The 27,905-nt window shown below is 63.5% G+C and overlaps 4 protein-coding genes across 4 annotated transcripts; all 4 read left to right on the forward strand.

Annotated features, from left to right (window-relative positions):
* Window positions 1-294: 294 nt before the first annotated feature.
* ABB37_07706 (hypothetical protein) lies at window positions 295-3,556 on the forward strand (the record flags this gene model as incomplete). Its single annotated transcript, XM_015806434.1, has 1 exon — window positions 295-3,556. The coding sequence occupies exon 1, from the start codon at window positions 551-553 to the stop codon at window positions 3,554-3,556; it is 3,006 nt and encodes a 1,001-aa protein (XP_015654798.1). The 5' UTR covers window positions 295-550.
* Window positions 3,557-5,830: 2,274 nt separating this feature from the next.
* ABB37_07707 (hypothetical protein) lies at window positions 5,831-8,126 on the forward strand (the record flags this gene model as incomplete). The annotated part of the gene is made up of 1 exon (XM_015806435.1): window positions 5,831-8,126. Exon 1 carries the CDS (start codon window positions 5,991-5,993, stop codon window positions 8,124-8,126), a length of 2,136 nt encoding a protein of 711 aa, XP_015654799.1. The 5' UTR covers window positions 5,831-5,990.
* Window positions 8,127-8,600: 474 nt separating this feature from the next.
* Window positions 8,601-9,166, forward strand: ABB37_07708 (putative Ran-binding protein 1; the record flags this gene model as incomplete). Its single annotated transcript, XM_015806436.1, has 1 exon — window positions 8,601-9,166. The coding sequence occupies exon 1, from the start codon at window positions 8,690-8,692 to the stop codon at window positions 9,164-9,166; it is 477 nt and encodes a 158-aa protein (XP_015654800.1). The 5' UTR covers window positions 8,601-8,689.
* A 743-nt stretch (window positions 9,167-9,909) lies between these two features.
* Window positions 9,910-27,807, forward strand: ABB37_07709 (hypothetical protein; the record flags this gene model as incomplete). Its single annotated transcript, XM_015806437.1, has 1 exon — window positions 9,910-27,807. The coding sequence occupies exon 1, from the start codon at window positions 10,546-10,548 to the stop codon at window positions 27,805-27,807; it is 17,262 nt and encodes a 5,753-aa protein (XP_015654801.1). The 5' UTR covers window positions 9,910-10,545.
* Between the last annotated feature and the right edge of the window lie 98 nt (window positions 27,808-27,905).

A 27,905-nucleotide genomic window follows, 5' to 3' on the forward strand; every position in this document is an offset into this window, starting at 1 on the left:
ACACACACACCACCCCTCCGAAGGATGGTATATAGCAACGAGCATCGACAGCTGCTGAAGTTGAACTCGAACTTTTTCTATATCAAAAAGAAATCGAATGCGAGCGGGCTACCTCGTGGCCCGCGGGGTTGGGTACGTCTGAAGGAAGAACGCACTCTTCACACGTTCCTTCCATCTTCTTTTATTTCCTCCTCCCCCCGACGGCCGCGCCGCAGGCGCATTATCATCCACATCCGTTCATTCCAACTCCTCTCTCTCTCGCTCTCTCCTATCCTGCCGTAACGGAGCTCACGTAGATCCTGCGTGTATCGCCGCAGTTGAAGTGCACGAGGTAAGCAAAGGGAAAGCGAGTGGGCTGAGCACGGAACTGCCACTTACTGCTTTCTCCTTTCTTCTTTGCTTCTTCGGCTCCGCTCTCTTCCTCCTCTTCGTTTTCAGTTTGTTTTTGTTCTGCCTTTCATCGCACGTCGATTTCGCCGGATCAAGCGCGACCGCCAACACCACCACATACACAAACCGACAGGACAAAGAGAAGAAGAAGAAATCCAAGATGCCGCCGCGCAATGCAAAGCGCGCACCACCGCCGAAGAACCGCGGAAAGAACTCGAGCAGCCACCCGCGTAGTGACAGCCGCGTTCCCAAGAACGCGAGCCGCACGAGCAGCAACATCAGAATTAGCAGCGCGGCGCCTATCAGCTCCCCGCCTGCCCGTCTGTCAAAGCTGTGGTCCACCGGTCGGCCTCCACCGGTGCGGGCATCGGCGTACAGCGGCAGGTACGACAACAACACCACTGGTGGTCCCGTTACGACAGTAGCAGCAGCAGGAGGAGGAGGACAAGGTGACGGGGCCGCCTTGAACGCGTCGCAGGGCTTTGCGTACCTCTCACCAGAGGTGCTCGCGGCAGCCCGCCTCGCCTCCACCACGACCTCAATAACAACCTCACCACCGCCACCACCACCATCGCCGCCGTTGCGTTCTCCCGCGATGCGAGCCGCCTCATCTGCCGAGTCCTCGCTGGCGCGACTGCGTGCGCTGGCCAGTGGGGTCGCCTCTCTAGCTCTTTCCCCCGCTTCGCTTCCTTCACCAAACTTGTTTAAGAATGAGGAGGCATTGCCGCGGTCGTTGCCGCCGCTATCGCAGCCCCCCGCGCAGGGCTTCGCGGAGTCGCCCTCCTCGGCCGCCCCTGCGACACCCTACACCCCCGACCTCGTGCGCCGCCTCGCCGAGCTCAACGGCACGCCCTACGCACAGGCGCTTTCTGTATTGCACGTTGATCGTTTGAAGCGCTCTCGTGGTGCTGGGGATACTGCGGCAACGGCTACTGCTGCCCAACCGGCGCCCTTGTCGCCCGATCAGCTGTCCTCGCTAGGCCACAACGAAGAAGACGAGGAGGCGCTGGCTCGCTCCTCTACGCCGCACGCTTCTTTCCGTAGCGCCGCCGCCGCAGGAGACTGGGTCAGGGCCCTCGGCGACGGGGGCAACCTCGAGAATGAAGAGGAAGCCGAGGGCGGCGCACACCGCAGCTCCCCCCAGCGTCAACTGCAACCGCCACCGCGGCCTCTCACAGCCGCCGCCCGACTCGATCGCCTCCGGGCCACGTCCGCGTCGGACCCGCTGTCCACCCCTCCTCTTCCTCTTCTTCCTTCGGTGGTCTCTCAGGTGGCCTCGACGGCGTCTCTTCCGCCCGCTTCCTGTGGCGCCTTCGACGTGACAAGTCGGCTGGCGGAGCTGCGCCAGCGGGCGACTGCTTCGTCAGCCAGTCCGGCGTTTGGGTTCGCCGGTGGCACCTCTTCTCCGCCGCCTCCGTCCGCTCCTCCTACCACCACCTCGGTGGCGTCCACGGCGGCCATCGCGGGTGCTCCGCCGACCTGTTTTATGAACCTAGAGCGTATGCGGGTGGGTCACGGGTCCCTATCATCGTCATCCTCCAGCAACACCCACATCACCCACGACACGCACAACGACCCCTACGGCGTCAATCGCCAGATCAACCACACGACTGCTACCGCTGATTCCTCTCAGAAGTGTCATGCGTCGTCCGCCAGCGGTGCCCGCGGCAGCGTCGACCAGGTGCCTCCGTACAATCTTCTGGTGGCAGGAGTGAGGCGACACGAGGAGACAGACGGACGTGCAGGCGCGACGCCGCCAACGTCGCCGGTGCCACCGAACTCCATCGACGCGGAGCTACAGGAGGCAAGTGAACTGCGCAGTTTAAATGCGCACCTGCAGCGGTACTGCGATGCGGCGGCGGCGGCGCAGTCCCTGCATCCCCTCCCCGCGCACACAGACGCGACGGCAGCGGCAGCGTCTTTCCCCTCCTCCTCCGTCGTGTCCAAGGCGAAGCGTGCGGTGCGGCGCTCGCAGCGACGGCAGTCCGCCGCGGCCGCCAAGAAGGAGACGGCGGTGGCGACCCTCGTGAAAGGCTGCAAGTCGGGCCAGCGGCTCAACAGCGGCGAGGTGGGTGGTGTCGTTGGGAGCCGCACCTCACCGCTGCCGCTGCTGTCGTCATCGCAGGTGGTGGCGCGGCTGCGTCGGTTGGCCGCACCGGTGCCGATCGGAGAGGCGGTGACCGCAGAGACGCCCCCACCACCACCGCCGCCGCCGCTGCCCGCATCGTGGTCGTCATCGTCGCCCTTCGCGGCCCTCGCATCTCCTAGCTTGTACGGGATGCTGAGCGACGCCGCACGGCACCAAGGACACGACAGCACAGGTGAAGACGGAGGCCTCCACATGAAGAAGGGTAATGGTGAGGATGGAGCGGCGACAGCCCGTTCGAATGCAGAGGTGCAGCCGCCTCCGCTAACTTCCGCAGCTCTTCCTGTCTACAATTACCCGTCCACCACACGGCCCCCTTCAACGCCCGACCTGCGGCGACTACCGGCCTTCTCCAGCTGTCGTGCGCCGCGTGACCTCCCGCTGCCGGCCACCTCGCAGTGCATCGTCTTTGACACGTCCTCCCTCTTGGACTCCGAGCCGGGGGTGTTGAACCTGCTGCTGGAGCGCGCGTACATCGGCATTCCCTTTAAGGTGCTGGACGAGTTGGATTACATGCACAAGGGTGGCGTGGGCGGACCCGAGATCAGCAGCGGCGTCGCTGCGCTGCGGCCGGGACTGAGAGGCGGCGGCGAGGTGGGCTCGAGCAACGGCAACAGCAGCGGCGGCGGAACCCACGATCGCGAGTGGCGACGCAAGCGGGCGCACGACTTGCGCAATTGGATTGCGGCGTGCGTCAGTGGCTCGCACGGTCGCCTGCTGCTGCAGAAGCGCACGGACGTGATTGAGGCGTACGATCGGCGGACCGCCAACAACGATGATCAAATCCTCGGTTACGCCGTGTACTTGCGCCGACACCGCGAGAAGGTGATCTTTGTGACTGAGGATAAGTTCCTGCGCATCAAGGCCGCTGCGGAGATCGGGAAGGCCTACTCGTACCATGAGATTCGTCAGATGGTCGGCATGCCGGCGATGCTGCCGAGCAGCAGCACCAGCAGCAGCGGCGGCAACAGCACCACTGTTCGCAGAATCGCACTGAGGAGAAATCATCGAAAGAAGTAAATGCAGCAGCGGCGGTGAGACCACCTTTTTTTTTCTTCTTCTTCTCGGTGTTGTCAACGTGGTACGGTGCGTTCATCTGCCAAAGTGTGAAGGGATTGAAGCGAAGTAAGGTGCCATCAATCGCCTAACTGGCGCATTCCTTTCCCCCACCCCCTCCCCTCTCTCTTGCTCACCAGCTTGACTTCGCACGGTGCACACGCGCCTGGATGATGTGAGCTCATACAGAAGAAGCGGCAGCAGCAGGGGAGAGAGTATCGGCTGCGGGGGCAAGAAGGATAACCACTCTACGGCGCCTGTGGAACTGCCGAATCAAAACGTCTGATTGGAATTGTTGGGGGAGGTGGGAGAAACAGGTAAGAGGACACGACGCACCGCGTTCCTTCACTTGCCCCTCCCTTCGTCACTATGGAGAATTGCTAGGAAAATCAGAAAAAAAACTTCACCCGAATTCGGTCTCGCCTCGTAGCCCTCTTCGACACAACTTTTGTGTCCTCTGCACCCCGTTGCATTGCTTGAATTGTTGTCTGCTGGTCGAGGTAATCTTTCTTAATACCCCTCCTTAGAAAGCGTCGGGCGTTCGTCAGACGGAGATGCCGAAAGTTGGAGGGGGAGAGAAGCCGAGATGGAGAACAAGGGAAGGTTTTTCGCTTCCTATTACGTATGAAGTGCGCGGACGAGCGACCCCAAAACGGTGCCTGACTGTGCATGCGTGCGTGCGTGCGTGTGTGTGTGTGTGTCTGTGTGTGTATTTGGATGGGTCATCTTCTCACTTGCGACTCGCGTGAGTGCAACGAGAAAAGCAATGGGTGGCCTCCGTTCTTCGTGCTTTACCGCATAGTGGTGTGACACGCGAAGCGCCTTATACGTCCGCCTTCACGGCGAACACCATCTACCCGCTGACCCCATTGAGGGCGCTGTGTGCGGTCACCACGCGTGTCCCCGTGTATCTCTCTTCACACCCACGCGCATTCTTCGCCGCTGTAGAAGTCACTTACACGAAAAATAATAATGAAAAGGGGGAAAAGATGGGTGCGTGGAATCCTCTGTGAGAACACGCAGATACTGATACCTTTCTTTTGGTAATTGCTTTCGTCTTTGAACGGTGCTCTCTTGTTCCCCAACTCGCTAGCATTAGAGAAATAGGAGGGGGGGGCCACTGCTTTTCCTTTTGTTTTCACGTTTATGAGACTTCATCTACACGACACGGGGATTGAAGTTGGCTGAGCAACGCTATTGTCCCGGTAACGCTCGTCAAATGGAATGGTGGGGAAAGAGAAGAGAAAACAACGTGTAATTCGTGTGGCGCCGTCTGGAAGCGCGTCAATGAAGCGACTCATTCCTTCGAGCATTCTACTCTGCAGCTGGGGGCTCCTCATGACTAACAAGGCGCTGATACACAGACACTCGAGATGCTGACAGGAAAGGAGTTGGTTAGCCATTGTGACTGCGTTGACTTCATTAGGCGGGAGAGAGATGGAGAGGCGGAGGGCCATTCGCGTGGTGTAAGGAGGAAGGTGCGAGGCAGCGGTACATAAAGTTCGTTTGAGGGGAGGAAAGCGGTGCTTTGGCGAGGGTGGATAGGAAGCGGTGTTTCTAGAGTAAACCTGCGATGCCGTCGGTGGCTGTTGTTGTAGTTGCTGTGCGTGTGCGTGTGCGTGTGCTGACACGTTTACATTGAGTTGAATGCGTGGACGTTGACGTGCGGCGAAGAGCGCTGTGGTGGCAGCGCGGAAAGGTTGCTGCGCTGCTTCATCGGTGCCACTCGCTGCTTTGCGCGACGGGCATCATTTCTTCACTCCGTTGCTTCCATCCTTTCCCCGATTCTCGATAACTGACCGGGTGCTTCTTGACTGAGTCCTCCTCCCATGCCGTTCTCGTCCGTCGTCCTCCGACCTGCCACCGTCTCGTGTTATCTGTCAGCGCCTGTTGTGTGTGAGGTGATGATGCTGTGGGCGCGGGTGTCTCGCTTACACATGCCGTGGCCGCACTTCGTATCTGCAACGCTGTGTTTTGGGCTTCTTTCATAGTTTTATTGTTATTATTATTTGTCTGCGAAGATGCAACTGGGAAGAGAAACCTGCAGCGGTTTTATTGAATGGATTCAGTGGAAGCTTTTTCTCTTCTTCTTCCTTGATCATCTCGACTTAGGTGCAGGACTGTTTATCTGATACTCTGTGTCCCCTCAATCCCATTTCTATTTCTTCCTCTCTGTGCCTGCGTGTGCGTGTCTATGTGTGTGCGGGGTGCCTATGCACTGCTGTTCCGTCACGCACAAGTACGGGCATCTCGATAGACAACGTTTTGCGCTCGAGGCGGACCCGTGTGCGTGTGTTACGCACCCCACACACCGCTGAGTCCTTCACCTTCTATCTCGCTCGCTCGCTCAAACGCTGAACGCACGCACGCTCTCGCGCTCTCTCTCGGTATACAAGAGATGCGGCTTCCCTCTCTTAACATCTTTATCGATGAGTTCCCCGCGCTGCGCTCGTCCACGTGGCAGAGCGGGCCCATCGCCGGGCTCTTTGTGCTCTCCCACTTCCACACCGACCACATGAAAGGACTGCACGCCGCCTGGTCCACGGGAGTTATCTTGACGAGCCACATTACGAAGCAGCTCTTGCTCGGCAAGTTCGACGGCCTGCGCGGCCGCGTGTTTGGGCTGCCGTTTTGGTGCCGAACACCGTTGCTGACGGGAGCGGCGGCGGCCACGACGCAGCAGCATCCTCCGCAATGCTCTGCCGTGGGCTGTAGCCACCATTGCGGCGACATCCACTGTACCTCCGCTGACGCATCTACGGTGTACATTACCCTACTGCCGGCCTTTCACATTCCCGGCAGCGCCATGATTTATCTCGAGATGCCGTCCGGCGTCACCCACCTCTACACGGGTGACTTCAAGTTCACCGAGGCGGCTCGGCAGTCCCCGCTACGCAGTTTCCTGCAATCGCACCGGGTCGACCACCTCTACATCGACGATACGTGGCTGCATCTCGGGCACGTGGAGGTCACGCAGGGCCCCTCGTGCGGCCCCGCCACCTCTCCTCTCCACGGTGGTGGGCGTGACGGAGATGAACGGGATGAAAGCGGGGTGCGGGTGCTCAGCAAACTGCTGAACAGCGAGCAGGTGGCGGAGGCGATGGAGGCCATCGGCCGGCGCATGGATCATCAGCGTCTCCTCTTCGAAAAGTGGCAGCGCACGCGCGCAGCGGAGCAGAACAGCGACGGCGATAATCGCAGACAAGATGCCTCGAGCACGTCTGACTGCTCCCGCGCTCGTCAGCCTTTCGTGATGCGAGTATACCTGCACAACCAGTTTGGGAAGGAGATGTTGATCCAGCAGCTGGCGGAGCGCCTGCGCACGCGTGCCCTTCTCGACGATGTGCGCTACGTTCGTCTCTTGACGGTGGTGGAGGCACTGGAGGAGGAGCGGGATGACCTGCAAGCCTTTGCGTCCACCTCTGCAAGAGCAGCGGACGAACAAGGTGCGTCGGCAGCGGCGCACTCGAGCCCTCCTCTTTTATCGCCGGAGGAGCAGGCCTGGCGCGCCTCGGGCGGCGAGGCCGCACAGTACCCTTACAACCTGCGCTGCTTTGTGTCTCTCTCGCACGCCACTGCATTGCCACCCTCACCTGCCGCCGCAGCGAGAGAAACGGTGTTGTCCTTCTCTTCCTCTTCTCCTCGGGAGCCACCGCTGATTGAAGTGGTGAGTAAGCGGTCGGAGATCGACCCGGCGGCGCTGCAGGCGGCCTCCGGCGCACGCGGCGGCACCCCGTACTACGGCGTCGTCATCTCCGGCTGGGCACGGCTGCAGCTCGAGTCCCACCACAGCCCTGCCACCACCACCACCACCAGTGGGCAGGTCTGGCACATCCCGACCACCCTGCACAGCACCCCGCAGGAAATCGTTGACCTCGTCGCGCTGCTCCGCCCGCTCTCGGTGACGCCCCTGCACTACCGGCCGAGTCGGGCAGCCGTGGTGATGCAACGCTTGGGCCCGTATCTGCGCACGCCTTTTGCAAACCAGCACGACGTCGGACTTTCCGTGCCTCTCGTGACGTGCTGGACGCTGTGCCTGCCGGCGCACATCCTGTGTCAGGAGAGCTACAACTCTCTCGTCGTGGAGCAACCACGCCGAGGTAATCCCGCTGAGCTCTCTCCCACAACCGGCCTTTGGGGTGACTGCAGGGAGACGCTTTTCCCACCCCCCGAGCCAACTTCAGTGTCCTTTGGTACCGCCTTCACGGCACAGGGCAGCAGGGCGCGGTGGCCAGGGGAGGTCGGCACAGCGTCGAGTGCGCCTCCGTCAGCGAAGCAGCTGCTGCCTTCCTGGCACCTGCGCAATCTCACCGCGGCATTTGTGAACGGGCGCGACAATGGCAGGAAGCGCGATCGCGTGACAGCGGAGCCGTCAGCAACGGCAGGGCGGCGCCTACCCGTCCACGCAATGCCCAATGACGAGGTAAGCGTCGAACACGAAGGAGACGGCAAGGGGGACGTGGAGCGCGCCAGCACAGCACAGCCGCAACACACCGTCATGTCTCTTTCAAGCATCGCCGACGAGCTGCTTTGAACACGGATACTGGAAAGCTGCACACACACACATACATACATACACCCATACAAGCACACACGCACGCCTCAGGTATCTCACGCCTGCAAAGATGCGTTCACGTACGCATAGATCTGTCCCCGCATAGATGGCTCTAGCAAGGAAAAGAAGTAAAACAGAGAGAGAAGATCAAAGAGAAGAACAAGGTTGAGGCAAACGCGCCGCCGTACTTCAAAAGAAAAAAAATAGAACCTGTAAAAGTCCCTTTTTTTCCTTCATTGAAAGAGACAGGAGAAAGAAAACCTTTTGCACTCCCCATTAGGTTTGAGGGCATCGAAAGAGGACGCAAGCGTTGGTGTGTGCGTGGCGAAGAAAAAGAAAAGCGCGGCCCCTTCCTCGCGAAATGGCGTCCGTGGCTCGTAGATGTCTCTACGAAGGCGCGATCAACTGCTCTGTTCTTTTCCCTTCCTTATCGCTTTCCTTCGCCTCACACACAGCGTGGGTCACAGGCCACACACACACACACATTCATTGTAAGTACATATCGTAGTCGACACAAAGCGGCACTTAAAGAAACAGAAGTAATGTCCAAGCCAGACGAAAACGGAAATGAGCTGATGGAGATTGAAGAGGTCGCCGTGTCGGACGGCGGTGCAGCCCGCTTCGCCGCCGTAGACGTGAAGAGCGGCGAGGAGAAGTTCAACGTCATCTGGCAGGACACCGCGAAGCTGCTGCGCTTCGATGAGGGCGAGAACCAGTGGAAGGAGCGGGGGCAGGGGACCGCGAAGGTGCTGCAGCGCAAGGACGACACCGGCAAGTTCATGTTTCTCTTCCGTCGGGAGGGCATTGGCAAGCTGGCGGCGCAGCACTACTTGCTGAAGGGGATGAAGATCACAAAACACAAGCAGGGCGAAAAGTTTCTCATATGGACTGCGTTTAAGGACTTCACAGATGACGAGGAGGGGTTTCCGGAGAGCTTCACGATGCGCATGAGCTCGAAGGAGGCGGCGGACAAGGCGCTGGAGGAGATGCAGAAGGCGGTGGCCAACTCGTCCCTGTAGCGGAAATGAAGTGAACAGAAAAAGAGGAGGGAGCCACATAGGTCGTTTACACGACTCTGCCATTGGCTTACGTGCCCCTCGCTGATCTCCCTCTTGCTGTGCTGTTGTCTTCTTCTCTGCGTATTTCAACTAGTCTCTACCTTTTTTCTTTCTTTTCCTCGTTTGTCGACTGCAACAGTCGTGAAGATTGTGGTCTCACCGTCAGTTGTGATGTGGAATGAGCGGAGGCGACGCCGGCTTTTCCCAGGCTGCGTGGTGGCGCTGGTGTGGCGCTGACGTACCGCCACAGGTGCACGCTTATTGCCTTTTTTGTTCTCCTGTTGTTGTGTATTAGTTGGTGTGTTTCTACTTCTACGTCTAAGTGATCCTTGTAATCAAAAGAAATATATTTTTACGAGCGTTAAAGTATCATTCTTTCTTCCCCCGCTTATAAAGCAGTGTCCGCATTTTGCGGTACAGTGTGTGCGGTGTGAGATCTTCCTTTTCTTTCTCTTACACGGGAAGGGTACCACTGCGGAATGGATTGGCCATGCCACCTCTGTTGAATGAAGGCAAGCGTGCAGCCACCTCTTGTGAGGCAAAAAGGCAGACAAATATAGAGAATTTTGAAGTCCCGTTACCGTTTTTTTTGTTTTGTTTTGTCAACTGGTCGTCTCGTCATCTCGCGTCTCGCCGCTCATCTTCTCGCGAACCCCTTCTTCTCCTCTCTCTCTCTCTTTTGAACTCGTCCTTCACGTATGCGGAGAAGCTGCTCCTCGCGTGAAGGATCTTTCGGTGCATCTCTCGTGCCGCGCAGCTTCCTACCGCTTCTCTACCTTTCTGCGTTTATATTTTGCTCTGCATGTATACAGCCACCACCTGCTTCATTGGGTTTGGTGTTCTCTTCCGTTTCTCGTCAAATTCTCTGTGCGGTTCCGCTGCAGCCGACAACGCTGTCTTTCTCTCTCCCTCTCTCTTCCCCTCTCTGTCTTCGTTCGATTGAAAAACAAACAACAAGAAGACACCTTCATTCTGTGCGTTACCGCAGTTTTCACATTTTTCTTTTCTTTTTGACTGCTCTCCACCCTTTTTCTTCGCCTGCGACGTGTGTAGATCCGTATTTCCCTTTCTTCCTTGCACCCGTCGCTTTGCACGTCCGTCTCCCTTGTTTCTCTCTCTCTCTCTCTCTCTCTATATATATATATATATTTCTCCGCACCCGGCAGCCTCTCTCTGCCCCTGCTGCTTCAAAACTCGTTGGCCAAGACTCGACGTGCCACCTTCGGTCGTCTGCTTTATCGTCTTTCGACATTTCGTCCATCCAGTCCAATTAACGTCTCCGACACATCATCTACCACCCACACTCACACACTCTCACACGTGTACGCAAAAGAGAAGAGATGGATCAGCTGAGCTCCTTGTACGTCCGCATGGCGAGCGGCGCCCACAGCCAGCTGCACAACCCAGCCTCGGTGATGGGCTTTGTAGATCAGATGCAGTCACGCGTAGAGAAGAGCTCCGCCCCGCGCAAGAGCTTCCTCATCGACCCCGCCACACCGCACAGCGACGTCGTGATTGCGGAGTCCTCGGCGCTGAAGCAGAGCGTGGGGTGGGTCACCCTGCAAGTCACGGAGGGCATCCGCCGTGGCATCCACGAATGGGGAATCAAAGTCGAGCACCAGGGCGAGAGCAACGATGAGAGCGGGTTGATGCTCGGCATCTTGCCGAAGAGCTTCTCCAAGTACGACACCTTCATCTCACAAGGTGGGGGCTGGTGCTTGAGTCGCGCTGGTAAATTTTACGGCCACTGGCGCCGCACGGACACGGGCGGCGGGGCGCTGACGTTTGGCACCGGTGACCGCGTGGTGCTGACCCTCGACTACGAGGCGGCCGTGATGACGGTGCGCGTGGGCGAGAAGGTCGTGGTGGGTGAGTTGAGCGGGCTGACGATGGAGGTGTTCCCCGCGGTGTCGCTGCACTACCGGCACCAACACGTGCGCTTTGACCACCACGCCATTCGTGAGGCCTCGTCGCAGCACCTGCCGTGGCGGCAGCGGCAGACCTTCCCCCTCGCCCCGGCCTACATGCCGCTGAGCTTTCCGGATGTACAGAATCTCCCGTTGAACTCCTACCTCTTCAGCAGCCTCTTTCAAAACTGCCTCTCCCTCGAGGGCAGCAGCGCCATCACGATGGAGGAGGACCGCAACGCGACCAACACAGTGCCGGGCGCCGCGTCGGCAGCGTCCCTGCACGAGCTGTTGGAGAAGGAGCGTGCGGAGCACGCGGCCATGACGACGGCACCGGCAGAGGCCACCGCCGCCATCACCAGGGAAAAGGAGCAGCGGGCCATGCGGCTCTATCTGTCCGCTGAGGCCTCCGCGGCGCGTCTCACGGTGCTCTCCCGCGCGTTTGCGGCCGTCCGTCGCTACGTGGCGGTGCAGCCCGGCACGTCCTCCTTTCTCTCCCCGCACGTCACGGCGGAGTACCTGCGTAAGCGGTTGTACGAGGCGGCGCGGGAGAGCGCGCTGCGTGCCGGCAGCCAGAGCGGTGCCCTCTGTGTCTCTGCCGCGAACAGCGTGTCCGCCTTCTCCATGGGCGGCAACCCAGCCAGCCCGAGCAGCAGCAGCAGCAGCGGCGGCGTTACCGGAGGCGGGGGCTACGATGCCGCCCTCAACTGCGGCGCCGTCATCGTCGTACACCTCTTTGTGCAGGCGGTCTCGAGTGGGCAGGGGGTCGCCGCCCCCCTCGTCGTGAGTTTCCGTGACTTCATACTGTCGCTGCCGATCTTTTCTCTTGTAGAAGGCGGGGCGGGCGGCTCGGTGCTGGCGCCCGATACGGTGCAGCTCGCCGTCGACCACATCGTGCGCCTGCTTGACGCCTCCACGGACTTGTCGGACAGTGCCGCCGCCGCCGCTCGCCCTGCCACGACAACGGCGACTGCCTCGTCCAAACAGCCCAAGACGCGGCAAGACGGGCAAGGCGACGCCCCGGTGTCGACATGCACCGCCGCGCTGCTGGAGGTGGCGATGCTGCTCGCCCTCCAGCGCGGCCTCGTAAGCGAGGTGCTGCGTGTGTGTCGCTACCTCCTACGGGTGCCGGCCGGTACGCTGTCCCCTGCGCTGGTCGCATGGCTGCGGCGGCACACAACCGAGCTCGCGCCCCGCCAGCCGCTGCCCGATGTCGGTCACGCGCTGAAGCGCGCCTGCGAAGATCCGGCGAGCTTCACGCCGACCCAGATTGACCCCTCCACGGTGGTGCTGGCCGTCGCCTACGGTGCTGGATGTGCCACTCTGTACCTGCACACCGCTGACGGTCTCAGCAAGTGGGGACCATCCGCCGCCACTCCCTACGTGCTGCTGGTCGACACACGACTGCCCGCGCCCTACTGCACTGGTGCGTCGCGGTCTAGCATGGCCGTCACGCACACGCACGTGCTGCTGCTGACGGACCGCATGGCCAGTGAGGAGGTCGCACTCGTGCTCTACTCGCTGCAACTGGACCAGCACCAGGTGCTGCGGTGGGCGGACATGCACAGCAGCTGGCCGCGCTCGCCACGTGCGAGCCCGCAGTTGGCGACCATGTCGGGCGACGGCGTGCTGCTCCTCTTCGAGCGGAGTGCACCGGCGCCGGCGTCGGTGCGGACGGCGAACGGCGCGGCGGCCGTCGCGGGCACGCCGGCGAGTGCGGTGGCAAGCGGCAGAGGCGGCCGCCGGCTCGTTGACTCCACCCCACTGGCCGTACCGTCGCCCCCCTACGGCGCACCCGCTGCTGCGCCGCCGCTCCTCTCGGTGGAGTGGGAGGTGGTGGTGCTCGGCTACAGCGCGGCAACGGCGGCCGCGCTCAGCGGCCCGCCGCTTTGGACGCGCACGTTGCAGCCGCCACCGCCCATCAGCGCATCGGGGGTGCGCCTGGACCGCTGCCTGCTACTGCGCAAGCCGAGTCTGGTGGACCTCGGCAGCCCCGAGGAGCATCTAACCGTCGTGGGTGGACACGTAACGGTGGAGCTGTGGGTGCAGTTTCTGGATAAAGAAGACGCGGCGACGCTCTACCAGCACGGCGACCGCAGCACCAACGGCGAGGTGTTTCTGGAGCTGATCCGGTGGGAGGGCTCGCACTGCATCCGCGGCGGCTATCGACACGACGTGCGCGGGTCTTGCCTCGTCTCCGCCCCTCTCCCGCCCACCGCGGAGAGTCGGCCGCTGCATGTTGGGCTCGTCTTCAACGGCCGCTGGCGGTTGTTCTTCGACGGGGAGGAGGTGGCGGGCAATCGCCAAGGCTCGCACGTCGCCCTCGACGCACCGAAGCAGCGGTGGACGGTCGGTGCCGGCTGCACGTGTCTGCTGACCGGACTGCGCGTGTGGCGCCTCGGCCGCACCGCGCGCGAGCTCAGCCGCGACTTTCGCCGCTCCCTCGCCGGCGATGAACCGGGTTTGGTGGCGCAGTTTTTCTTCAACGAGCGGGGCGGCAACGTGGCGCTGAACTACGTGCATCAGGTCAAGGCATCGCACGCAGTGTGCAGTGGCGGCTTCGCGCACGTGCCGTGCGCCACACACCCGTGGCGCCACTACGGAACGTCGTCTGTTGCTGCCGTGGCGTCCGCAAGCATCGAGTCCGCCGCCAACCCCGGCACTGCTGCGGCGTCTCTCGCGTGCGACAGCACTCCCGCCTGCGGCCGCCTGCATGAGTGGCGAGACCTCACTCTTACCACCTGCTGCGTCGTACGACACGTGCTGCTGCTCAGCACACCGGTCGGCGACAGCAGCCCCTACCCGTCGAAGGAGGGCGGCCGTGCCTTGATGTTCTTCGACCTCGCCTCTGGTGTGGCGCACCGCTCCCTGTTCTTCCTGACAAGCCGAAGCCCTGTTCGGCATTGGATGCGCGCAGACCCGGCAGGGCGCCTGTGGGAGCTCTTCGAGGTCGACGCCAGCCTCGTGAAGGGTGAGCAGGAGGCCTCCTATTTGGTGTCGCTGCTGAACGCGACCGGGTCGTCCCCGCAGCGGCCGCGCGAGCGCATTCTGGCGGTGGTGCCGCTGCCACTGGAAGAGGAGGAAGACGCAGAGCGGCTGTGCACATTTGTGGAGGACGACAGCGCCTTCGTCGAGGTCGAGCACGCTGATGCAGTGATGGCGGCGGCGTCGCCTTCGCTTGACCGGAGAACGAGCAGCAACAGCAGCAGTAGCACCGCAGCAACAGCAGCGACAGGAGCCGCGCAGTGCGGACCGGTCGTTGCGAGCACGCCCGCGGAGCCAGACCAGTTTCATTCGCAGCTGTCGTCCTTCGCTGCCCTCGTCGCGCAGCCCGGCGCGACCGTTTCCTACTCGACGGTAGCGCTGTGGCTGTTGAAGCTGCTGGCGGCACACGCCGATGCCGACCCGGACGCCGATCAGGCCCTCTTCACCCCTCTCGCCGATGACGTCAGCAGTCGATGTGTGACGGAGGTCCGTGTCATACTGTGCGAACACGTTCGCGTCGTGCGGGCCAACAACGCACGCCGTGCAGTGGCACTGCGGAGTTCGCTGTCGTGGGTGGTGGTCGCGGTGGCGCTGCGGGTGCTGCTGCGGCTTATTCGCCGTGCCCGTGCCTTCGGCCTGCACCCCGGTCCGCTGAAGCTGACAGTGGTGAAGAAAAACGGCGAAGGCGAGGAGCTCGTAAATGGGGAAAAAGGTCTGCCGCGACTCGCTCAGGGGGAGGAGGCGGCGGCCGCGTCAGAGGCGACGATGTCGCTGCTGCTGCGTGAGCTGCATACCTCGTCCTTGCGGCGCAGGACTGCGCCGTCGCCGGCGCACGACGGACCTGACAATGCCGATTCATCGACGCTGCTCGGTTTGCTGGCGGACGTGATCAACGAGGATGGCCTGACGCTGCCGACAGTCGTCGTGACCCTCGCGCGCACCGTGACGGTGGAGGGCGTAGGGCTCTTCCTGCCCGACGTGCGGCAGCGCGCGAAGCTGCTACGGGATATGCTCCGGGCCTCCTCGCCGTTGTGCGCGTCGCCGTTGGCGTCCGCCGCCTCTCTTAGATCGCAGCGCCGCAACAGCGACGCAGGAGACAAGAATACTGGCGGCGGTGATGGTGGTGCGAGTAGCAGTAGTCGTCCCAGTAAGACAGTGGACGAAGCAGCAGAGGAGCGCGTGCCGGCCATGAACGTGCTGTTGGACGCCGTGGCGCAGAGCTTCACGACGGTGCTGGCGGCAGCCCCCTTGCTGTGCGTCGAGGACGGCGTCGCGTCCCTCTCCGACGTGTGTGACACGTTGCGCACCCTCTTGCAGGAGTCCGCCGTGCAGTGGCGGCGCAAATGGAGTGTCGCCTCTACCCCCTCGCCGTTGGTGAGCAGCACCACGACATCGAACACGGAGTTCACGGCAACCGCAGCCTTGCACGTCGCCGCCGCTGTGGTTGTCGCACGCCCCTCCAACTCGTTCCACTCCTTCGCCTTCTCCCTTTCCGAGGCCATCGCGTCCCTGCAGCTGCTGCTGCTGAGTGCGTGCCAAGGCAACCGTTGGGAGGTGGCCCTCACAGAGATGCACGCCAGCGCGGGGGGTGCCACGAGTGGTGGGGGTGGCGGCGGTGGGGGCAACAACGGTGGTCGTGCCGTGGGTGCCGGTGCAGCCAACAGCAGTGCCGGTGATAACAACAGCAACGGTGGTGGAAACAATGGCGGGTGGAGTACACAGAGCTACATGGGCGGCCTGGCTGGCGCCCGCGACGCTATTTCAGCTGCCGCGCTGGACTTGCAGCACCTCTGCTTCTCCCAGGCCGCCTCGCACCACCCCTGCGTTCGCCTTCACTACAGCGCCCTCTTCACCAGCGCGGCGTCGTGTCTCGCCTTGTGCGTGGAGGCGCAACAACAGGAAGAGGAAGAGCAGCAGCAGCAAAGCGATGCCGTTGCAGCGAAGCGTGCTTCGTTGCTGCCGGCGATGGTGGCGAGTCTGGCTCCCACCTTCCTCACCGCCCCGCTGCACACCGCCCTCAGTGCCATTCCGCTCGTGCTGACCGTGGAGGACGGGGAGTGGTTTCAGGCCGAGCTCGGTCAGCTTTTGCGTCTCTCGGAGAAGCTGCTGGGCACCCTCTCCGCGTCGATGACAAGCGACAACAGCGGTGGTGTCAATGTGGCGGTGCCGAGGGAGTTCAGCAACGACGGTGGGGCCTCCGTGGCGGCCGCACGCCGTCTCCTGTCGTCGCTGCGCGAGTCTCTCTACTACGCCTCGGTGTGGGTGGCGGCCTTTCTCTTCAACTGCTCCACCGTTTCCTCGTCCAGCGTGAAGGAAGAACAGGTGCGGCAGCGGCTGGGCCTCGCCTCTGTCACCGCGACCCCCACCGCGCAGCGCACTGTGACGAACCTCACGGCCATCCTCGACTGCGCGCCGGCGGAGCCGTCCATGGCGCCGTCATCGTCGACATTACGGCGGACGGCTGCGGCGGAAGCGGAGGCCGCCGCGGTGTGGGAGCAGCCATTGCTGGAAGGCGGCATCTGGCCGCAGGACGCCGGCGCAGACGCCGAGCAAAATCCCACGAGCGACGCCGGCCGACGTCGCGGTGCGTACATGGCGCACCTCGTTCACAACACCGCCTACTGGTCCGCCAAGCAGGCCGCTTTTGACCACCTCGGCTCGAAGGCGTCGAGTGCGATGGCGCCCCTCATCACGCTGATGGCGGCTGCCGCCCTGCATCTCAGCTCCCTCCCCCTTCCGTCACTTACGGCAGCACAGGTGGAGAAGCTGATGTGCGGTGTGATGCGTCAGCTTTCACGGCCGGTGCGGACAGAGCTACTAAGTCGCCGCGAAGGGGAGGGCGACCACGTTGGCGACACCAACGGCGGCGGCGAGGCAACGCTAACGACCCCGCTGAGTGCGCTTTCCCCTGTCAGCCGACAACGGGCGTTGGACGCGATGCTGAAGGAGTTGCAGCAGCGGTGTGAGCTGTTGCTGCGGGTGCGCACCTGTTCCGAGGTGTGGGATGTTGAAGATGCGTTGTTTATGCAGCCGACGTGCGATGCGGAGACCGCTTCAGAGGCATCGCTGCACGTTGAGCGAGGAAGTGCACCACCGCAGCAGCAACAGCGGCGTACTTGTGCAAAAAGAAAACTCCAGGAGGCGTGGCACGCCTATGAGCTTCGAAGGATGCGCTATCGTGCCCACGTCGCCTCTCGACCGAGCTGCACGCTGCACGAGGCAGTCCAGCTCGTCAAGCACGTCATCCTCTCGCGCGCCACGACCGCAGCATCGCTGCGGGCGGCACTGCGGCAGCGAGAGAGCTTAGCCGCCCTGCGTGAAGCTGGCATTGACCGTTTAGTGCAGCTGGTGATGCGAGCTCCGTGCAGTGCGGAGAGCGTTGCGCAGCTGCTGAGCGCGCAGGGTCGAGGTGCGGAAAGCCATTTTGAGGATGGCCTGCGAGGCGGCGGCCACGGCTACGTGGCGCGCATTCGCAGTGCGTTGTACGAGCTGCTGTCCTATGCAGCAGCACCGGCGCCGGATCAGCGCAGCAACCGTGCGGGGGTGTCCCTCTCCCTTGTCAGCTCTGCGACGGTCCTGTGCGGGCTGCTCGACCGCGCATGGCAGCCACGCGATTTTGCCTTCTTTGTGCAGCTGCGTGTGGTGCCGGCGCTAGTGGAGTGTTACCTTACGCTTTTCAAGTCGCGCGCGGAGCCCGCCCGCGTTGTCGGCACCTCGAATGCGCGCTGCGGTGGCGGAGAGAGGAGTGGCGAACGACGATCGTCACACGTTGGCGGCAGCACTACGCCAGCCAGTCCGCGACGGCACTCCGCCACCGGCGCCGTCCCCCGTGCGCGCTCCGTGGAACTGCGCCCGATCGCACTGACGGAGCGGCGGCACCGGGATGAGGTGGTCACCGCCCAGCAGGCCCGTCGGTCCAGCAAGAGCACGTTAGTGTCCGCTGCCGTCCTGCGTGGGCAGAGCGTCGCTGGCGAGGGCGGCGTTGCCGGAAACGGCGGTGGTGCAGATGGGCCGCTACAGTATACCGCCAACGAAGCCATGCAAGCGAAGGTATGGCTGACAGTAAAGAACTTAATGCTGCAATCAACGGCGATGCTGACCGCAACGCAGCTGTCGTCCATGTCGCGGGTGGAGCAGACGGCGGTGATGGCCTTTCTTGCGGACGCGCTGCGTGCGGTCGGAGCCGAATTGCAACACTGCCGCGACGTGCTCGCGCGGGCGGTGATCGACACACCGGTGCTGCTGGCGCAGGCGGGCGATGCGGCCGTGCTGGAGCCGCTCGTGACGGTGCAAGATCAGGTGGACCTGCTGTGCAGCCTGCTCAGCGTCGTGGCCGGCACGCTCAGCTCCCCCACAGCCGCCTTCAAGGAACAACCGTCCATGACCAACGCGGGGGAAAGGAAGGATGACGCTGCGGACGGTGCAATGTTTCTGAATGGAGCACTCGGCACTGTGTGCGCCGGCGTTGCCGAGACGTTGCTGGAGCTTGTCGCGCTCGACGTCCACCATGCACGCGTCGTGCGGAACGAAGCCGGGGTTGGCTGCGTCGTGCGGGATGCGGCGGCCTGTGCGCGTATTGCGGGTTTGCTGCTCTGCCGCTGCCAGCCCGTCGCCATCCGTTGTTTTGCATCAACGACAACAGAGTCGTCGTTCGTCCCTGCCTCTCCGTTCTCCGCGTGGAATGCAATATACGCATCGCCGGTGTTCACCGCCGTCCCGCGTGCTGCGTCGTCCGGCGACAAGGGCGGACACACCTGCATCCAGCGGTGGCTCGACCTCTGCACGTACGCGGTGGCCACGACGGGGCTGAGTCGTACCGCGCAACACGTCCTACTGACCCTGCGACGGCTGCTGCACCAACCAGCCTGGGCCGCCGAGCTGCGCGGCTTTGCGGCTGCCTACAAGTGTCTTGTTCTCACGTACGTCAAGCTGATACAGGTGGGGGACGGTGAGGAGGAGGAGAAGGGGCAGAGCAGCGGGGGCTCTACCCGTGTACGCGAGCTGTCTGCGGTGCAGCTCTATGTGTGGGTGGTCGTGCTGGGTGGACAGCTGCTGGCGCCGCCGGTCGACCTGGGGATGGTGGTGTCCTACCTAGACGAAAAGGACGGCTTTCAGCCCACATTGGCCTACGTGGTGGACGTGGAGTCCGTGAGTGTGTCGACGACCTCCACGACGAATGCGCTGACGGCGGCAGCACCGCAAGCAGCAGCGTCGACCAGCCGACACGTGCGCGGCGCGAGTCACCTTCCATCGAAGTTAGCGGCCGCGATGGCGGGGGATGGGGAGCGGGTGCGCAGCGTCGTGGCGGTCCCTATCGACCCGTCCAGCGGCTGCAGCCGCGAGGCGGAGGAGGTGTCGCTGTCACCGCACCAACTTTTTCTCCCCGCGTGGGAGGCGCCGGTGGTTGTGGCGGTGGTGCCGCCATATGCGAATCTGGTAGAGGACTTTCTGATGCCCGCGCTGCAGCACAGCGTCCCGCTGCTGTTCGAGAAGCTGCACGGCGCCGCCTCCTTCAGTTCGATGGAGCTGCTCGTGTTTACGAGTCTGCTGCAGCTGACTGCTGGTGTGATGCGGGCCCGGCCAGATCTCGCGCGGCGTCTGATCGAGCATGGTGCCTTGCCGTCTATCCGGCAGCACGCACTGCAGGGGGTGGTGCGGCTGCCTTTTCCGTTGAAGGTGCTGAAGGAGTGGGCGGCGCTGGTGGCGGTGCGGTCCGCGGAGGAGGTCGCGGAGCGCATCTACACCCCTGAGGAGGAGGGCAGGCGAGGCGGCGCAGAGCAGGCGGGAGACGCGGGAGACGCGGGAGACGCGGAGGTGCGAGAGAGAGGAGAAGGCAGACGGCAAGGCAGGACGGCGCGGAGCAACACGACGCCGGTGAGTGGCTCTCCTCTCCCAGCAAGCCGGTCCGCAACGCCCACGGCCGCGGCGACGACGACACCCGCCACGTTGCGCACGCCAGCAGGCTTTGCCAACGAAAACAGCGGTAGCATCAGTAACTCCCCTCTGACAGTTGGTGGTGGTGGTGCTTCAGCCGGCCGCCCGGTGTACACGTCGCTGTCGGCCCCGTTGGCGCCTTTACCCGGCTCGGGCGAGGCCCTGCTAGACACCTTCCGCAGCGGCGGCCTCTCCGCCTCCTCCACCGCTGTTTTTTTGCCGGGAGGCGGGGGCGGGGGGTACGTGGTGGGCAACAGCGCGTCGGCGACGGCGTCCTCTGCGGGCGCGCACCTCACTGCCCCGAGCGCCCTGACGCGGGACATCGCCAGCGACTACGGGCTGCTGCGGCTTGCGAGAAGCTTTGGCGTGTTTGCCGGCGCGTACGGCGGTGTCCCCTCCTCTTCTTCGATGAGCGCGGCGCTGGGCAACGCGCGCAGCTCCCCTGGCGCGTTGCTCGCCAGCGCTACGCCAACACCGACGATGAACACCGGTGGGAACCCGAGCAGTCTGACCGACGGCAGCGGCACGCCGGCGCCGGCGCGTATTCCACCCCGCACGGAGTTGGGTACGAACGGTGGGGCACCGATGTTTTTGTCGTTTCCCATGTGGGACGCACACCCACTGAGCAGCGCCGCCCCTTCCTCGCACACGCCGGCCGCCGTCACCATTACCCCGTCGCGGCCCGAGGTGCGCTTCCCGGTGTGGGACGACGGCTTCGCGATTGAAACGGCGGTGCTGTTGAACGACGGCGACGTGTATCCGGCGATAGGGGACTCGCTGAGTATCCCATGCTCGTGGGCCCGGGTGAGCGCTTCGGACTACGAGGAGGACAGCGTGCCGCCTGCCTCGCCCTCGCCGTTTGAGTTCCCGCTTGTCACCCTCTACGCCGCGGTGGAGCCGACAGTGGCGACCGGGAAGCTGCTGCCCTTTATTCAGATCAAGGTGCATCGCGGCTGCCTGAGTGCTACCATCACGTTTCCACGCACCAACGCCGGCGATCACGGGGGGCCGGAGACGGTGTTTGTGACCAAGGCGATGCGCCGCGAGGACTGGCACCACTGCATGCACGTCTCCCTCATGTGTAACGCGTCGTGTGTGACGTTGTGCCGCAACGGCGAGGCCGCCAACGTCGAACTCCGCGGTGACGTCGGCCGGCGGCTGGAGACGCTGCTGCGGCAGGACGGTTTTATTCGAGCCGTGGTGCTCGGCCGCCACGCTGCCGCCGTTGTGGGGGCGGATGCGCCGGTTTCTCTCCACGACATCCGCGACAGCAGCAGCGGGGGATGTGCGACGCCGGTGCGCGAGCTGGACGGCCCCATGGCACTGCTGGGCGGGCTGCGCATCTGGGGCACCTCGGTGCTGCGTACGTCGGTGCGGGTGGTGGCCGAGCTCGTGGCGCGGGATCACGCCTTGCAGCCCTTCGGCCTGCCCGAGCACCTGTGCTTCTTTGAGATGAAGGAGGGCAGCGGCGGGGTTGTGCACTCCGCGGACACGTCCCAACAGTACCGCGGCATGCTCTCGGGTGGGGTTCGATGGTCTATCGAGCCACTGCCGCTCGGGTTTTACCCCTCCATCGAGCTCAACTCCGGCCGTGCCCGCAGTGGGGTGTCGACGCCACCGGTCAGCAGCACCAGCCTGCCCCGCTCGACGATGTCCGCGTTGATTCAATCCCTCTCGCCACTTTTCTTTTCACGGTTTGCGGGGGACGTGATGTGGTCGCTGTTGTCCATGACGGCGCGACACGCAACGGTCACCGCCTTGGAGGTGGGCATGAGTCCCGCGTACGAGCTGCGGTGTCTTTCTGACAAAAGTGCTGCGCGTCGCCTCGCGCGGCCGCGTTGCTTCGACCCCCGGCAGGTGCTGGACCCGAACCAGAAACTGCCCTACCAGCTCTACCGGCTCTTCCAGTTGCAGGACAGCGGATGTCTGCCGAACAAGTACGAGCGACTCATTCACGGGGTGGTGCAGCGGCTGGTGACGGTGTTGGCTGCTGAAGAAGGAGGGGACGGAGGCAACGACAAGGCGAACGAGGACACACCGTCTACGCAGCGGGCGGCGAAAACGGAGGCAACGCGCAGCGCTCCACTCATAAACCCGCACGGTGCGAAACCATCCGCAAACCCCACCGCGGCAGCAACACCAGCTGTCATTGGCACGTCTTCCCTCACCACCTTTGTCGGCGACACAGCGCTGCTGTTGCGTCAGCTACGACGCGATGATGGGGAGATGTTTGTGATGGAGCTGCCGCCGGCGAGGGGGCCGTCCGCCGCTACCGTCCCCGCCACCGCCGCTTCCTCGGCTGCCCTCAACGCGGCGCAAGGGGCCGCGATTCTGCCCATTTCCCTCACCAACGGTGGCACAGGCGTCCTGTCGTTCGACACCAAGTACCGCAACATGGAGCAGGCGATGCTGTACAAGGATGAGGAACTGAAGAACATCCTGGCGAAGTACCCCGATGGTCAGGGTGGGTGGCCGGCCTACACGCTGACGGCGTCGGCGGCGCCGTGGGCCTACCTGCGCAGCGTCTCCTCCTCCGCCGCTGGGCATCGACTGACGATGAACGGGAAGACGAGTGAAGCGCTGACCTCGTCGATTCTGACGGTGACGGTGAAGTCGCTGAAGCCGGTAATTCTGCACGCTGCGGTGCGGGCCCTGTGCGACGCGCTACGCGGCCTGCCGACACGTCAGCGCCGTGATGAACGCCGCCGTGGCAGCAACACAGAGAGGGGGTCCCTTTTACCGGTGGTGGCGGCCGGTCTGCTGGACGCGCGCGTTGTGGCCTCGCTCATCCAGCAGAGCAGCGCGCGCTCGAGCGACGACGACTGCGCCCACTTTGTGCGCATCCTGACGGATCTCCTGCAGCTGTGGCGGTGTGTGCCGCGGGTCTCCCCTCATGATCAGCTTCCCCTGGCGATGGCCATGTCGCACCTCAACTTGCCGCTCTGCAGCATCGTGCAGCGTCAGAGCAGCGACGCCGATCTCGGCTCCCTCCTCTCGACCACCACCGGGACATATAGCCCGTACGTGCAGGCGCTCGTGGGGCTGTGGGCGACGGCCATACAGGTGGATTGTGAGTGGGCGGGCCGCACGTACGCGGAGCAGCTGCGCGCGCGTTGGCGGCGCCTTCTGCGGACGTGGCGGCGGTCGGCGGTGCATCGACCCGCCGCATCTCGACTCCCACCTCGCAAAACGTCATCCAATGCGCCGAGCCAGCCAACCACGGGGCGTGTCACGGGGCTGACGGCAACTGAGACTTCGCGAGGGCGGCAGGGACCGCAGCTCTACACGCCTCCCTCGTCACCCAACATGCGTGCCCAAGTCCGTACCGCCGCCGCCCTCAGCACGGATGCACCCTTCGCACCGGAGAGTGAGCCGGGGAAGGCGCGACAACAACGCGGCGAGGAAGTCGCAGGCGAAATGCGCGACAGTGCACCGCCCGCTGTGGAGCTGGTGGCGATGGAGCCGCCGGCGGGGTCGCCCGGCTCGCCGTCCTCTCCGACGAACAGTGAAGGGGCCCGGCACGATGTCGCTGTGCGCAGGGACCGCTGCCCGAAGGGTGTAGCCCGGAAAGGAAACGGGCTGTGGGTTGTGAAGGGCGGCAGCGGTAGTAGTGGCAGCACAGCCGAAGGGGCCCAAGACGACCCCGCACGCAATAGTGGTGGTGGTGGTGGTGTGTCTGGCAGGAGCGGCGGCGCCACCACCGTGCGCAGCAGCGTGGGCTTCACGAGCGGTGCGGTGTACTGGGAGGTTTACGTGACGAACATCAGCCGTTCGGAGCACCCGCCGTCGCTGACAAACGGCTCCACTCTGGCATCCAACGTGCTGGTCGGGGTCGCGACGGAGCGCTGCACACCGATGTTCTCCCTGTCCGGCCCTGATGGTGCTGGGGTGTTCTTGGGGAACGACTCCGAGTCGTGGGCCTTCGACGGGGGGCGGGCATTGCGTTACTACAAGGGCTGCTGCCTCGAGTCGGGTCCGCGCACGAAGTGGAAGATGGACGACGTCATCGGCTTCGTGCTGGACATCGCACGGAATCGGCTGTGCTGCTCGCACAACGGCCGCCTCGTCGCGGAGTTCAACGGCAGCTTCCTCTCGCCGCAGCAGCGCGCGGAGCAGGTGGCGCTTTTCCCAGTCATCATTTGCGCTGGCGAGGGCAGCTGCGAGGTGAACTTCGGCGCGACTGGGTTCGCCTCGAGCCCGCCGCCGGGGTGTCTGCCGGTGGACCCGTCGCTCTACGTGAGTGAGGAGGCGGCGCGTGTGTGGCAGCTGGTGCTGGCCGAGGAGCTGCTGACGCCGCGTGGGCCGGGTGCGCTGTCGAGGATGAATACGCGGGGGACCACCAACAGCACCGTTGCCGCCGCTGCTGAGGAAGCGGAAGAGGAAGAAAAGACAGCGGAATCGAACGACCTGATCGCTTTCGTGGGTAATGACGGTGCTGAGAGGGGTGTGTCTTCTCGCCGAGCTCGTATCCTGGCGCACCCTGCCCTCCCACATCTATGTCGTCATGTGGCTGCTTACTCCAAAGGCCGCTTCGGCCCTCTCGATGTGGTGTTGCTGTGCCCCGACGGCAACGCCAAGACGGTCTCCTCGCGCGAGTGCAAGACGGACAAGGAGTCGAGTTTGCTGCTGGGCAGCGTCGCGGTTACTTCGGGGCGGTGGTACTTTGAGGTCGTCCTGCCGGGGGAGCCGACCTTCCACGTCGGGTGGTACGCGTGGCGGGCACTGGAGGAGCAGGGCGACGGGGGAAACGGGGCGGCAACCACGGCGCTGAACCCCGATACGCCCGCAACCGCCTTCCTCGCCTCACCCAACGGCCGTGCCCAGCTTGGGCACGACGCCTTCTCGTGGAGCCTCGATGCAGCTCGCATGGCCGTACGACACAACAAGCAGCAGCGCACGTTAGCGCGGCGGGCGTGGAAGTGCGGCGACGTCGTGGGCTGTCTGCTGGACTGCGACGCCGGATCGGTCGCCTTTACGGTGAATGGAGAAGCCCTGGTCGAGACGCACGGCGGCGCCACCATCTTCAGCGGGCGATCACCACCGCACACACCCCCACCGCTGCTTTCCACCTCGCCACATCAACAAACGGCATCCGCGCCGACGTCGCCACTGCGAGTGCAGCCGGAACGTCGACCGAGCAACACAAGCGGCGCTGTCGCAGCCACAGAGGCACCGTGTAACACGCCTGCAGCGCTGTTCACGGGCATCTCAATGAGCGAAACACGTGGGTTGGTGCCGGCGATCCTGCTCGAGCCCAAGTCCGCGCTGGGGTGCCTGTGGAACGCAGACGAGTTGCTCTACCCACCACAAGACGGCAGTTACCGTGCGTTGGGGGGCGCGCACGTGGTGCGCAACGCGCTGGTGCAGCTGATCACACAAACCTCGACGGACGTCAGCGGCAGTGTCACGGCCAACGGAGGCGGTGGCTCAAACAGAGGGGAGGAAAAGTGGCGTGCCCCGCGTGCAGTGCAAACGGCTGCTGCGCCTTCTCGTTGGCTGAACACGGCTGCCCTGCAGGAGTTGTTGTACTACGCCAGCAAAGTGCAGGAGCTGTGCCCGACCAGCCTGCGCAGCTACACCATGCCATCGCTGTTCAACGTCCCGCGGATGGAGTCTCCAGGCGCAGCGGCAGAAGACGACGCCACCAGCACGGATGGGCCGCAGTCCCCCTCTCGCAAGCTGTCGCAGCAGCAGCAGCAGCAAGACCTCTGCAGCGCGAGCGGCCTTGACGTCCCACAGCTGCACACACATTTGGCAGCGCTGCTCTTCTTTGCGCACCTCTTCACCTTTCTCTACCCCTTTGCCCACGCCGCGTCGCTGCCCTTCATGGTGGAGGACACGCCGCTGGGCAGCAACTGGGCCATGACAAACCTGCATCGCACACTGAACCAATGCCGCGCCTTTGCGCCACCGTGGACGGCGCTGCGCGTGCTGCAGTGGTCGCTGGACGCCTCGAACGGCGCCGGCGACGCGGTGCGGCTAAGCGTGAATCGCCGCAAGGCGCTGACGGTGGTGCGCGACCCGTCTGCGTCAATCACGCGGCGACTGCGAGACAGTTTATTTGGTCAAGTGTATCAGCTGCTCTCAACGAAGGCGGCTGTGCTGTTCACGACGAACAAGAAGATGTGGACGGTGGCGTTCTACGGCGAAGGCGCCGACGACGTCGGTGGGCCCTACCGCGAGTGCCTTACGCAGATGTGCACCGAGCTCATGAGCGGCTCGCTCACCCTCTTCTTGCCCAGCGCGAACATGGCGAATGAGTTGGGCGAGGTGCGGGATGCATTTGTTGTGAATCCTGTCTGTGCCCCACCGGTGGAGCTGCTCATGTACCGCTTTCTTGGGCGGCTGATGGGCGGCTGCCTGCGCGGCGGAGAGCCGCTTTCCTTGTATCTGCCAAGCGCGCTGTGGAAGTACCTGGTAGGCGAGGCGGCGGACGACACGGACATGGCGCGGGTCGACGTGGCGACGCTGCACGCAATAGAGTACGTGGAACGCATTGCAGGGACGACTGGTGCGAGCAAAGCGGTCTTGTCGATGACAGACGAGGAGGTGGCGGAGCGCAACGCGGAGTTGGTGGAGCTCTGCCCCGGCGGGTTCTCTCTCCTGAACGACGCCGGTGTGGAGGAGGAGTTGGTGCCCGGCGGGGATCAGGTTCCGCTCACGGTGCACAACGCCAGCCTCTACGTCCGACTTGTACGCGAGCAGAAGCTGTACGGCAGCGGCGCGGCGCAGCGTCGGGCGCTGCAGCAGGGATTTCACGAGGTGGTGCCGTTGTGCAGCGTGGCTGGGCTGAAGTGGTACGAGCTGGAGGAGTTGGTTTGCGGGCAATGCGACTACGACCCCGACGCGCTGCTCGACACGGCCCGCTTCGACGGCCTGGAGGCGTCGGACGTGCGCATCGCCTTTTTGCGAGCGGTGCTGCGCGGCTTTACGCGGCACCAACGTGCCCTCTTCATGCGCTTCGTCAGCGGACGGGAGCGATTGCCGCCTGGGATTCGGTTGAAGATAATGCCGGACGATGCCCCGCGTGGGGGCGCCTCCATCGCACCTCTCACGCCTCGCGTTCCACCCGTCATCGCCAACGCCACCGCCGCAGCGGGTGTGATGACGCCGCAGCCACCCCCACCGCAAACCAGCGGTGAGGGAGGTCATCACGACCACAGCAGCGGTAGGAGTGGCAGTGGAGGCAGCGGCAATAACACGCGCAACGGCACCTTCGCTCGACACAACGTCCTCCAACAACAGAGCGGGCTCAGCGGTTCCTCGCAGCCACCACCACCACCGCCGCAGCCATCGTTCTCGCCACCGCAACTCGGCTTTACGCCGCCGCCGCCGCAGTCGATGCCGCTGCCGCCGGGGCTTGCGCGCGCCATCCCACCGCCGGTACTGCAGCCCCGACAGCTCTTGTCAGGTCAACGCGGCGCCAATGCACCTTCGCTGTTGACCTCCTCGCCTCCCGCACGTCCGACACGCCACACAGTGCCTGACGCACAGCAGCTCAGCGGCAACCCCGCTCAGGATGCTGATCTCGCCACCTGTGATGACGCACGGTTGCCGCACGCTTCGACGTGCTTCTACTGGCTGCGTCTGCCTCGGTACAGCTCGGCGGCCGTCATGGCAGAGAAGCTCCTCTTCGCGATTGAGCAGTGTGTCGACATCGACGCCGATTTTCGTGTGCACGACACGGATGTGGCGGAGCAGGAAGCCGGGCCCTCGCTGGCGCGGGTCAGCAGCGATGAGGACGACCTCTTTGAGGACTTCTCTCACCTGCGGTAGACGGAGAACGCGATGCAGTGGGCGATTTTATCTATTTATTTCTGTATTTCTTTCATGTGATATACCAGCTTGTTTCATTTGCAGACAAGAACCTTGTT

Source organism: Leptomonas pyrrhocoris, assembly GCF_001293395.1.
Source record: "Leptomonas pyrrhocoris isolate H10 chromosome Unknown, whole genome shotgun sequence".
Lineage (NCBI taxonomy): Eukaryota > Euglenozoa > Kinetoplastea > Trypanosomatida > Trypanosomatidae > Leptomonas > Leptomonas pyrrhocoris.